This window comes from Tribolium castaneum, chromosome 4 (genome assembly GCF_031307605.1).
Source record: "Tribolium castaneum strain GA2 chromosome 4, icTriCast1.1, whole genome shotgun sequence".
NCBI classification, from domain to species: domain Eukaryota; kingdom Metazoa; phylum Arthropoda; class Insecta; order Coleoptera; family Tenebrionidae; genus Tribolium; species Tribolium castaneum.
Window position 1 is genome coordinate 11,735,819 of NC_087397.1, and position 13,292 is coordinate 11,749,110.

At 32.9% G+C, this 13,292-nt stretch overlaps 3 protein-coding genes across 9 annotated transcripts in view; 1 reads left to right on the forward strand and 2 right to left on the reverse strand.

Annotated features, from left to right (window-relative positions):
* The window catches only part of Sou (Souji), a 218,301-nt gene that overhangs the window by 99,369 nt on the left and 105,640 nt on the right, over window positions 1-13,292 (reverse strand). The window lies entirely within an intron of this gene.
* The window catches only part of cpo (couch potato), a 115,128-nt gene that overhangs the window by 48,448 nt on the left and 53,388 nt on the right, over window positions 1-13,292 (forward strand). The gene's annotated exons all lie outside the window — the stretch shown is intronic.
* Window positions 128-1,462, reverse strand: LOC135265829 (uncharacterized). The gene is made up of 2 exons (XM_064356018.1): window positions 1,262-1,462; window positions 128-1,204 (listed from the first exon to the last, which is right to left on the reverse strand). Exon 2 carries the CDS (start codon window positions 1,202-1,204, stop codon window positions 152-154), a length of 1,053 nt encoding a protein of 350 aa, XP_064212088.1. The 5' UTR covers window positions 1,262-1,462; the 3' UTR covers window positions 128-151.

Here is a 13,292-nt window from a genome sequence, read left to right on the forward strand (position 1 = left end):
CTATAATTGCTGTAAACGGAGATTTGAATCGTAAGTCCATTCTATTTCAAATAACTTTCATTATTCAACACCAAACCAATAATGATAACTTTTGCTACGCGGCGGAATATTTAAAGAAAACAGAGTATACATTTTATTTAATTATTTATTATCACAGACAGTTATAATCATTATTTTCCCTATAATATTGTATTCTATTTTCGACAGCAGTTTTTACATTCACAGGCAGTTTCAAAACTATCTCATACAAGGTTGCATTTTGTTCATACCGATTCTTAATAATATCATACAATTTTTGAGATAAATTTTTACATCCATTCTCCATAACATCAAGCGCAACATTATTTATAAAACTATCGTAACATGGATAGAATTTATATTGAATTCTTCTTGCATGAAGCAGATTCAATAAATGCTCGCCCATATTTACGACAGTTTTAATTGTGTTCAATGATAAATAAATGCCCTTGTACACGCTGGGTTGACTAGGTATAAATTGAAGAGTATTATATCTACAAACCACCACGACGTAGCCACTTAGCATACACAACATCTGACCTTCTGGAACACTAATTTCTTCTACTTCTTCGTCCTCCTCTCTTGATTCAAAGATCTTGCTCATTTCTTTTAAAAACTCTTCAAAGGTTTCAATAGAAAAACTTATCGCCGATGTTAATTCTGGATTATGTATCTTCAACAACGGCACAAAATCATGGAGTGGTTTTACTCCAATCGATAAAAGTTTGCTACCAGACTTAGTTATAGGATACACCACTTCATGAATTAAACGAAACTTCTCATTGATCACCATCCGAGCCGTTCTCTCAGCTTCATCTTTCTCACTTCTCTCAGCTTCATTTTTCTCGATGTTGTCGGCCATTTCCATCAACGATCGCTCCAACACAGGATCCGACCATTCAGCTGGTGTTATGATGTCTTCTTCAGCGTGGATAGGCTGAGGCGACTTGGGGGATGCAGCTTGGCTAAGACCTATTTCAGATACTCTCGCTAATTCTATGGATTGCGATGGTGGTGGTGGTGGTGGTGAAGCAGCTGGAAATGCTGACAAAGACGACTTCGGAACCGATGGAACTTGCGAAGCACTAATTTCCTCTTCTTCTACACATCCACCATCACCTGGGGCTTTAAAACGCTTCGGAGATGATTTTTTCAATGGCATAGAAGATACACGTTTTCCAGGCATCTAACACAAATTCACAACAGTTAATAAATATTTAAAATAATTTCTTAAAAAACTTACCTTAATTTCACAATACACCAAGACGTCTTCTTCAAGAACAAACACGAGAACAACACTGAATATTTTCCTAAATTTTCTTTGGTCTTATATATTGTATGACATATAGCAAAATTGTAGCGGCCAAAGTGTAGCGGTCATTAAGAGAAAGTTGCAGCGGTCATTAGATAATGACCTCATTAGCACTAATTGTTCGCTTATACTACTCCTGTGTAGGGAAAGTAATCAATCAATAGCAAAAGTTGGAAAGAAAGTTACGTCTGAATTAAAATATTCAATAGCGAATCACTTATTTCATATAACAAATGTTCCGAAAAAGGTTCACTTCTGAATAATAAATAGCAACAACGAGGATTGGATGTATAAAAACAACAAACTCTCCTGTTTTAACACGCGAAAATAAATAAACCGAACCACAGCGCTCATATTTTAAGGTTTAAAGACGCATTTATTCCTAAACTAATCATTTTAAAAATACGGTGGCAGGAGAGCAACGGTTTATTATACTTTGAAGCCAAAAGTCCAACAAAAACAGCAGGTACATGTTGCCGTGTTTATTAAAATTTTATTAAATGTTTAACCGGAAGATGAAAATTTATCTTGCATTCAAAGGTAGGTGCTTAGTCAACAATAAGGACAAACTGAAAGACCTTTTCAAATAGAAAAAAACCTTTGGAATAAAAAAATTGCATTTTTGACTGATATCAAGTCATGAAAAGAAAAGAAAATTTTAAGGAATTGTGCTAAAAATAAGCTGTAAATCAAAGGTGGTGTCTATACAGAGTGTCCACTTTTCGAGTCCACCATGGGTATCTCAGTTATTATCAGAGATACGAGGTCGATTAAATTAGGACAAAGTTGTGCATTTTTATGCTGAACAATTATCTCAAAGAAAATTTGATGTGTCTTTTTAGTTTTTGAATTATTGGAACAATACGGAAATTGTAATTTTCGTTTTTATTTTTTTAAGCAAAAACCAAAAGAACTAAATGTCTTTAATTAGGACGTTCTTCAGACACTTTTCTATACGGCATCTAAATCTGTCATCGTATTTTCCAAGGAGTTCTTCATGTCAGAGTTACAATACCTTTGGTTTGTCTTTTAGAAGCTATATTTGCTTTATGTATTTTTCGAAAGCGTTTTTATTCTTGATTACATCGATGAATCACATGATATGATCAAATCTTACATGCTGATCAAAATAGAGCAAAAAGCATTTTTGTGAAGAGTGCTTGGGAAAAAACGTCAACAATTTTGTTTTTAAACAAACTAGAGGTTAAATTGAATTTGGTTCTGGAAGGTTCACATTTCCTTCAAGCTTACTTATTTAAAAACTAAGCGGCATGATAAGCTAGAAATTTATTCTTCGCAAAACAAAACATGATAAAGTTATAAAAATTCTGCTCGCATATTTATTAGAACTGTCAAAGTTTAGTCAAAATTTTTGACGTTTTTTTCAAAGCTCTCTTTGCAAGAACGCTTTTTTAAATTTTTAAATAAACTAAATTATTTTAATTTTTTAATTAGCCCGTAACATGTGATCAGGAACAAAGATACGTTTCAAAACAGATTTAGATTTTTTGCAAAAAAGTGCCCGAAGAACGTTCTTCTTAAAAATGTTTAATTCTTTTAATGTTCCCTTAAAAAAATATAAACGAAAATAACAAAATTTTGATTTTTCTCAATAATTTAATAATTAAAAATAACTCATCGAATTTTCTTTGAGATAAATGTTCGGCAAAATGCGCTCTAATTTAACCAACCTCGTATCTCTTATAATAACTGAGATTCTCATGGTGGAGCTCGAAAAAAGGACACCTGTGTAGCTTCTCGTCTTATTGTGTGAAATTTCGCTAATAAAAGCGATACTATTTTTTATGCAAAAATTGCAATTTGTTCCAAAAATTTTGCCAAATATGTACCGAAACTTTCTCAGATTAGGTCAAAAATGGTGTTACTTTGCTTTTTTGCAATAAAAAGGTTTAAATTTTAAGAAGAGAAAGAAAAATTCGTGAAAGCTTAAAATCATCAACTGCTATTTGCAAATAAAACATCTTGCGGTGATTCATTAAACGTTTGTAATTGGCCTGTTTTGTAGATTGGAGTGCATTAGTATCCAATAACAAACAACTTTTAATTGTTTTGCAATTTTTTGTGCAGTAGACAAACAAGGAGCCCGATAAGGAGGTGATTTTTAATGGTCAAATTATTGTTTTTTATTGGTCAAATATTCGAGGAACAAATGAGGCACTAAAACGGCTCTAGGACTAGCCCTGTCACAAAATCACAATTTCCACTTCAAAAAATAATTAATCGATTGTAAATGGCCAATATTTATTTTTCTAGAATTACCAAATTAAGTCGCAATTTAAGTCAAAAATTACTTTTGTTTTTTTCAAGCATTTTAGCACCTTAAGTATTAGAAGTGTCCCTGAAATATTTTTACATTTTTTAAAATAAACCCTTAATTTTTTCATGACACAATTCTGAATACACCTCGCCCACGCTGTAAATTTAAATACTTTTAATTGAAAAAAATCACCTTGTGTTTATCGATTGGCTCATAAAGGCCGGAGGTCGTCGTCCTTTTTTATTCCTTACAGTCCTGTCTAATTGTTGTAATATTGTTGTGCAATAAAATTAAAATTTGGTGCGTGCCAGTTCTCTATGAAAACCACCCTTAGGCGAGGGAGCGTCGAGACGCAGGGTGCGCCTCCAGGGCGCGGTATCGCTGACGTCACCCCTAATGGAGAGGTTCTCGGTGCTGCACCGACCTATTTTGACCGCAAAAATGAAGCATTTCATTAGAGCAAACAAAGAAAAATTCACACTCGTAATGACTACGACATGTGATAAAGTCTTAATTAAAGCAGATGCAATATTGCGCTCGTGCGGCGTTTTTCTCAATTAGGACACTGATTTCTTCATATTAATTAAATTTAGCGCATTCCTGGTTTAAGTTAATTTCATCAATTTGGTCGGGGAGATAACACGTTAAATGACCCACTTTCTGTTGCTTTTCATTAATTATATAGTGTGTTTACCAGTTTTGTTAACTGCATTAGACGTGGCATTAAATAGTGAAGCTACCAAACTTTATTAACTTTAAAGAATTTAAGTTTACTTCCTGGATTATGAACATGGTTGATGGGATTACAACGTTGAGTGTATCCATATTTAAATTCACTTTGAGTAGTTCCTCAACAAAATTAAATTTTGATCGTCGCACAAATAGCACACATTACAACTTGCGACACGAAACCCTGATTTTGTATTTTTCATTAATAACGCAAAAATTACAAGAGGCATTAGCGTCCCAAATGAACTATACTTAATCAGACTGGACGTAAATAAAGACTAATACTTTTATTAATGTCCGTTTCGTTCGCTTTTATGTGAAATCATTACTTGTAATATGATGTTTTGTTATTTTGTTCTTCTGTCCATTTTATTGTAATATTTTGATTCAGTGGGGCCTTGCAGGGCCATAAACCTTTTTACAGCTTCGCCAGTTTTTACGTGTTGCATTTAGCCCTGTTTTACTGTTTCCAAGATGGATGCGGTCCCACCTGGAGACATTGTGTCCAAGAGTGGCCTCTAATATTTACTACACCGTAAAATATGTAAGGCAAAGACGTGATTTGATGAGTTCTGACCCCTCGACGCCATAAAGGAGTGAAAATTAAATGGAATCTTGTCTAAGAAAAATCCCATCTCATAGATCATTATTGAGTCATAAAGAGAAACTATAAATTTTTAACATTCAATAAAACAGAAATAAGGTTTTAAAAACAGCTAAAATATGTTATGATAAGTCTGGCAACGTTCCGATAGCGTAAGCCGTTCGTGTCGACGCCTAGATCCCGGTATAAAACTAGTCTCTCCAATCAAAAGTTTTATTGGTTTTACACAAACTTTCTTATTGGATGGAACTTTATGATTCCCTCGTAATTATTACCAAGTGACATCGCTAAATAATAAATGGGGTTTTACCCTTCATCGACTGATTTTTCAGCGATTGGAGGCAAAACACCAATACCTAGTGCAAAAGATTAATTTATCTCAAAATGATTTGTTTTCTGGCTGACGTTCTCGAGATAGGTAGTAATACCTAAGCAACTAATCCGATAATAGTTTGACGAAACAAAATAAAATTTTGAAATCACGATGTAAAGGTTGATTGACGTTGACATATTTTTCATTGTCAATAAGGTTATACAAATCTGAACCAAAAGAAAAAAAAACGTTCTGAAACATGACAAAAGTGACGATACAAAAATCGATTATAATTAAAATAAATACCTAAATTATTATTTTTTATTTAAATATATTGAAATTCTGTTTGGGTAACAGAAGGTTAATTAAGATCTCTTCGTTGGTGTATTCCAGTGTTTCCCAACCGGTGGTATAGAGTGTTCGCCAAAAATAGTATTGTAATGATGGAATTTTAAAACGTTAAAAAGTACAAAATAAATGTAAATAAAGTTAACAGACAAAATGGGCAGCAAGTCATCGTCTGCGTGGGTCACAAATTTTTTTTGATTATTGTTTTTGTCCCTAAAAATTTCTTTAAAAAAATAGTTATGTTTTCTTAAAGACTCATCAAAATTTAGACTTTTGTGGATTGTAGACAGTCTTCTGTTTGTATAACGCGTTATTAACGAACAGAAAGACATCACTAATTTGTGTCTATAAAGAGAGAACCCAGTGCTTATTAAAATTACATAATATTGTGCAATATTTTGGGAAAAATTGGCTTTTTGTACAAAAATTTTAATAAAAAAGGATGCTTTTAGTAGAAAAATTTATTTGTCGAAGGAAACAATAATTAGATGAAGATTGGCTATCAGTTTTCTGTAATTTATTTGAACTGAAATGGGCTTGAAGTTAAAGCAAGTTCTAAATTCTTCTTAAGCGTTAGTTTAAAAATAAAATTATCACTTTTTTCTATTCCTTCCTAAAGTGCAATGCACCTTAATTTAATTGCTTTCTATCACACATGAGTATTTTACATTTTTGTACTTTCTTGTTAAAAATTGGAAATTGCAGTGTTGGATAAACACTTTTTATCTCCTCATCTACATTAAAAACTGTTATCGATACTGTATCTGCCGTTTCTGTGTTTCCGTAACGAGTACGAGATTTTCATAAAGGAGTTCTTTACTAACATTTTATGACATTTTTTCCAAACAAATTCAACACTGACCTGACCTGACAACTAAAAATTATGACTAAATTGGCTACGGTGCCAACACTGTCAACGTTCAAACTATTTAACGTGTCTGTTTAAAAAACACCCCTTTGATATTATTTACTGATGCACTCTGTTAATAATAAAAAAAAATAAAACTTATAAAAAATATATATTACTAAACCAAAAGTTTTTTAAATTCAAAATGTGCAACAAAAAAACTTTCTTCTACCAAATTTTATTGCTGTTTTTTAGCTATAAAAGGGGTTCGCAAGCCGAAAAATGTTGGGAACCACTGGTCTATTCACCCACTTTCCAAGTGAATTACACCTATTTTATATTGATTTGCATTTCCTGAACTTATTTCAAATTTTGTTAATTTTCTGTAGATAACTGAGAAATTTATTACCGATAGTTTTTTTCATAAGTTGCCATTCAAACGAGAAAAAATATGGAAAATCAAAGTTTTTCAAACCTTAGTTTAATGAATTTTTATTGCATTGACGGATAGTATATCAACATTTTGAACGGGTAAAGAAAACGATAATTGCTTGTTATTTTTTTAACAGCAGTAAATTGCAATAATAATTACGACAATTACAAGTGAGATGTTGTGTTGAGTTATTAATTATTATTTTTAACATTAAAAATAATGACCATAATATTATGGTAAAACTTCGCCTCCTCATCTGTCTATAGTTATCTTATTTTATGTTATTTATTCTTTCCTTTTTCTATTATGATAGATACAACTATCCTTTTTGTTCTTATTTTGTATGTATTTTTTATCAATATCATTTAATAAAGGTCATTTATTGTTATTATTTTTATGAAAAAACAAAACGCCAGCCTTAAAGGAACATAAAAATGCAAAAATTGGGTGCCTTAGCGATTAAATAAAAACGTGTGTCAATAACACAAATGATTGTGTTGCTTTTGTTTACTTAGCGGCGAACCTTGAGCCCACACTGGCATAGCCTTGTTAGATAGAAGAAAGCAATTTGGTTTCCTTGTAGGTTAGCAAATTGCACAGGTAAATCAGCGTTATGCTGCATGCAAACTTCCGACAATTGGTACTATCGTGCTGGATAAATGGATATTTAAACGGATATCATGATTAGGATCACAACGGAGCTCACTGAACATCCTCATTTCTTCAGCCGACTGAAGCAATTTTCTATTTATAACAGAAATTTTAACGGAAACCTTGAAAATTAAGAATTGTGATTACTTGGGGCGTCGCAATTTGCGGCATCTTTCGCCCGATAAATTGCGATGTGAAAAAGTTTCATCCGGTTGTATAGGGGTGTTGAATGCTTCGGAGCTTTAATCGCAACGATCAACTCGCGCCAGTAGCGGCTTACGCCGAGATGTCGCAGTAAAAGCGTCTTACATCGAGCTTAAGATCCTGGAAGGATGATGGCCTTTTAAAAAGATTCCTACATGAGCGAGTCCCGAGCTAATCCTGTTGATAAATGCTGCGCCGCTTGCTCTTCCAGGTGTTAGTTTTTAATCCCAACCAATCGATAAATGGAAATAAGGGCCGGTGAAAAAATGCCACACCGACTGCAATTATATTTAATTAATCCGGCGCATTAACCCACAGTTTCGTTATAAACGAGGCGCTATTAATAATATAAAATTTTGCGTGACTGTATAGAACGTGGTAATAAAAGAGATGTAAACGATGATAAATCGCGCTCTGCCCATTTTTTAATTTCGCCAAAAAACCTCACACATACCGCAACAAAACAGCAAATTTTCGGTATGGAGGTCAAGAGCTAAGCTCTAACTTCTAAGTAGCTAAATTAAAACTCGCGGGCGAATTCCACACTGCAATTAGCAGAGCTGAAACAAGACCGAGTTAGCTTTATTGCCCGGAGAATTAGACTCGTCTCCTAGTTACACGCGCCAGTCCTTGTGACATTTACAAATATATTTCATTCCCGAACAAGGATAAACTTTTAAATTCCACAGGTTTCGGCAGCGCAGAGAAATTAATTAGTTTTAATGAGGATGCTTCAAGACGCGATATTTCACTCGTCATAATAGCTAATTATCAAGAGCACTCCTTGCCAGGATTATTTACTGCAAAAACTACTCTTCAATTCATCTTTTCGCCCTAAATACGTATCGATACTTTTTAAAGCACGAACGCGCGAGTGAGTTTTTTTAAAAGCTTTTATTATTATTATTATTATTATTTTTAACTTGCTTTGTTGTCTGTCTGTCTGTTTCATATTTTTGGGGTCAAATTTGAAAAGGTTCCCGTCGTCCCAATGAATTGAAATTTTGCCCACTTACGCAATCTGCGTGACAATGCAATCCTATATGGTTAAATACCTCCTAAAGGAGTTAAATGGGGTTTTGAAGTGTTAGGTTATGTTTACAAATAGGTTTTCGATGTGTACATACCATAACTTATACCAACATTAACGGTATTTTGGTCGTTGGGAAATATATTAATACCTAATCATATTCATTACGTTTCGTTACAAACAAATGTCGCTATTTTTTTTAATTCATTTATCTTTGACGATAGAATATAGACCCAGAACAGAGGTTAGGATGTGCTTTTAATACTAACAGCTGTTTTCTATCACATATAATGGTGTGACAATAATTCGGCAAAACTAAATCTCAGAGAAAAAGATTTAAAATAACTAAAGTCTAAAAAGCAATAAATAAAAAAATTTAAAAAATGTTTTTTTTTGAAGAAAGCGCTTATTTAAAAGATCCACTAAAAAGAAAAAATAATGTTTTTCTATTAGAGGAGAATATTTTTGCATAAATTAGGATTTTAAAATTTATAAAAGCATTGGGAACGGTCATAAATCACAACAATAGGGCATTACAGAATTATTTTCTTAAATTGAACACTGTTCCTAAAGCTTTTATATATTTTAAAAAACTAATTTGTAAGCAAAAATATTCTCCTCTGATAGAAAAACATTGTTTTTTCCTTTTTAGTGCATCTTTTAATTAAAGGCTTTTTTCTAAAAAAAAAACCCATTTTTTTAATTCATTTAATAGTCAGATTACTAACTATTATTTAACAAATAAGTATTTCTCTTTTATTCAGCCGATAAAATTTAAAATTCGTGCCAAATCACTACTATTGCACCTTTGACTTCAAATTTGTCAGCGGTCATTAAAATTTACTGTGAATTAGATGTAAGAAAAACGGTGGCAATTCGGTAATAACCAACTGTAGGTGATCCAAAGAAGCAAAGTGTAATGTGTGACTTAATTTTTGTATTCTTTCAAGTGTTTTTGTATAAATTATGTCTAAGAACGGGTCGCCAGGAGCCACAAAAATTGTACCTCAACGGATCGTTTTTATGCACACTTGCTGAAAGCAGGAATTAGTTGTTTAAAGGTCAACAAAAAAAATAATAGACACGTTTTTTCTCAGGAATGAATAAATCTTCCTGGGGCGAATCGCGCGCTTAACCTGTGATTGACTGAAAGCGTCTCAAGGTTTTGCGATTGGCATTTCAGGAATCTCGGGAGGCGCACACACTTTATGCATACCAGGATCCTGAAACGTCTGGATCCCGCAGGATTTGATGTTTACACTAAACTTTCCATATATTCACACTGCGAGTTTGATTCGATTCTCGCGATGCTTTTTACGATTCGAAAATTATTTGGAACGATTCTTGTAAGGAAAATCAAAAGTTTGCACTGACTGGAGACTCTTCAATTCCGGATATGAGAAGGATCTTTGTATTTCCGGACGTTCTACCGGGATCGGATCTGTCACAATTTACATACTCTATCGATTAGATTTCAATTTTGTGTGTCGTTTTGTGCATTGTTTTGAGACACATTTCCTTTATCTGATCTTGTTCAAACAGACAACTCGCTAACTGTTGTCGTTTTGTACGCCATTTTGTGCCACTTAACAAGTCAATTATAAAAACAGCGATAAAAAATGTGGGAACGTTGTTATTGCAGGAAACTTAATTTGACTATTGTGTTCGTATTCTTTATCAACCAAGTTAAAAATTTGTTTCGCTACCTCGGCACATATTTGCTTAATTCTTCAACATGTGAAGTGTCATCTGTTTTTGTTTGGTTCAATGTGTTAATTGGGAACAAAATTCTTTGTTACCGTGTTTACTCGTGCCCGGATACTGGCAACTCGTTATCCCAGAATTACTAAAGTAATGATTAAATTAATTATATTGCTTACCTGCATTGAATGTAAATAGTGACGCAAAAGAGGAATAAATATCGTTTTTATTGCAGATTTATGAGCTTTCATTTTGCCATATTTTTGCCATTATTCGGAACAAATGATGCATATTTTCCAAAATTATTAGTAATTTTTATATGTCGTTTATTTGTAAACGATTAACAGTTGAACACACGGTTTTGATTTATCGAAAGGCTACAAGAGTTGCAAAAATAAAAAATCTACCAATAAAATAATACTGAATGAAATCAAAGAATAAAATAAAAAATTGTCACGAAAAATAAGTAGGACATGAATTGTTAGTGGAAAAAATTGGTTTGAAATAACAATGCATATACTATACAGGCGTCTAAAACTTACGTTAGAAGTATTTGTATTTCTAATAATGCTAGTCATCTGAAAATTTGTATACAACCATAATCTCTTAGGTCCTATTCAATGAAAATATTTTTAAGATGGTGACACGTCCGGTTACACCGGAAGTTGCTATCAACTTTTTTATTTTAAATTATAGAAAGCTATGATTTTTAATGCGTTTTTAGATTTTTAGAGATATTTTAACGTAGTTTTCATAAACTCTCCCTAAACCTAAATTTAGCCGTTTACGAAATATTTCGGGTTTTTATATTTTTTGGATTCGCACCTTCCAGTTCAAAAATCGATAACTGCCATTTTTAAAAATCTGGAAAATTTTTTTGCTCACTTGAAAAAAGAAGTCTAAATCTTTCCTTTGGTGTTTTAAAATTTCTAAAAAAGAATAACAAACCACAAAAATTTCAAGTTAAATTTGCAGAAATTTTAACACCCATAACTCAATTTTTTCAAATGAAATGAAAAGTTTTATTTCACTAAATGGTAGAGAATTTAATTCTACATCGACCTGTATTAACATCTTCTATACTATGTTTAATAGCTTTCAAGTCACAATAACTTTCTGTTAGGATTGAGAAATTCATTAGCTATAGGTCTATTCTCATCTTTGCCATGCAAACGAATGAAAAAATGTGACAAATTAATGTTTTTTAGATCAACATTCAATGAATTTTTTTTGTTATCACGGGACGGATAACACAATTTTGAACAGAGTTTGTCGTTACAATGTCAAAAAAAACAACATAACTTGAAATAGGGAATGCTAATACAGATCTATGCAGAAAAAAAATTCCTCCATCAAATAAAATAAAAATTGGGACATCCCATTTGAAAAAATTAAGTTATGGGTACTTGAAGTTGTCCAAACTTAACCTTAAAATTTTTGGGTTTATTAACTTCTTTTCCAATTTTAAACACACAAGAGAACAGATATAGTTTTTTTTAATTCTCCAAATATGATTTTGAAATCTCTGAAACTAAGAGAGTTACTAATTTTTTAAGTGACTGGTGCAAATCCAAAAATTTTCAAAAAATCTTAAATATCTCGAAAACGTTTAAACTTAGGTATAGGGAAAGCTGATGAAAACGGTCTTAAAATAATTCAAATAATCCAAAAACGCAGTGAAAAACATAGCTTTCCAATTAAAAGAAGAAAGTCGATAACGACTTCCGGCATAACCGGAAGTGCCGCCATCTTGAAAATATTTTTATCAGGCAGAACTCAACGGATTATGGCCGAGTATCAATTGTTAAATAAATATCTTTATTAGAACTTTCAATACTTGTAATGTGGTGTTTAGACGGAACACGCTGTAGAACACATAAAATATAACAAACCGAGGAAAAAGAAAGGGCAATAAGAGAGAAATTAAAAGAAATAGAAGGAAAACGAACTTGTAGGAAGACGGAAAGACAAAGGGAAAAGTGAGTTTCACACTTCTCCACTTGAATTAGAACATTGTTTGTGAACAGTGGTTGTTAAATTTAGGATTTTGAAAGTGTGAAGTGACTTTCCTTGCAGTTGAAATTGTGGGAAACACTTTCGATGGTTCCCAAAATTGGAATGGTTGAAAGTCGACTTGGTTGCATTGTGGTGCATGTTAAAATCGTCTCGAGCTGTGCGAATGAATATTCCAGCAAACAATGGGCAAACCTTGGCACCAGGCACGATAGCCATTTATGCTTGCAGTAAATTAATCAAAATGATGAATCACTTGTCGTAAACGCATTAATTTTTTTCCTTTCGTTGACATTACCATAAAGCTCGCAAAAACCAATTTCGAATCGAAACAGGAGCACCATTTACGTCTGGTTCGTAACTAATGCATTTTCAGCTTCACGCCGCAAATTGTTGTAGTTTGTGAAGAGTGTCATGTGGTTCTAAACACCTGTAGAGTAATTTACACCGTTTACGTCTCGAAGCACTTACAAGCTTTCAATAAATGATATCGACGATCGTTTGTATCCGACTAATAGCAGTCGGGGAAATGTCGCGAGTTTTCGACGCTCATAAAAACATACTTTTCGGGGGAGTTGGTTCTTTTACGTTATTGCGTGCACGCCTGCGAGGGGAGCTTAAATTTGATAAAGTAAGTCCGGGCGAGGGCCAGGTCACTGCGTTGGCCACTTTGTGCCAGAATCAATCAAAAATTCACTTGCGTGGCCGCTTAACGTGGATCTGTAAACAAATAATAGGAACGGACTTATTGCTGGATAATTTATTAGGAAACGCTGCGCTTAGTAGGTTATCGATCGTTATAGCTTTATAA

Excerpts from the sequence above, each read along its gene's own strand:
- LOC135265829 (XM_064356018.1), bottom strand. The coding sequence starts at position 1,204 with ATGCCTGGAAAACGTGTATCTTCTATGCCATTGAAAAAATCATCTCCG.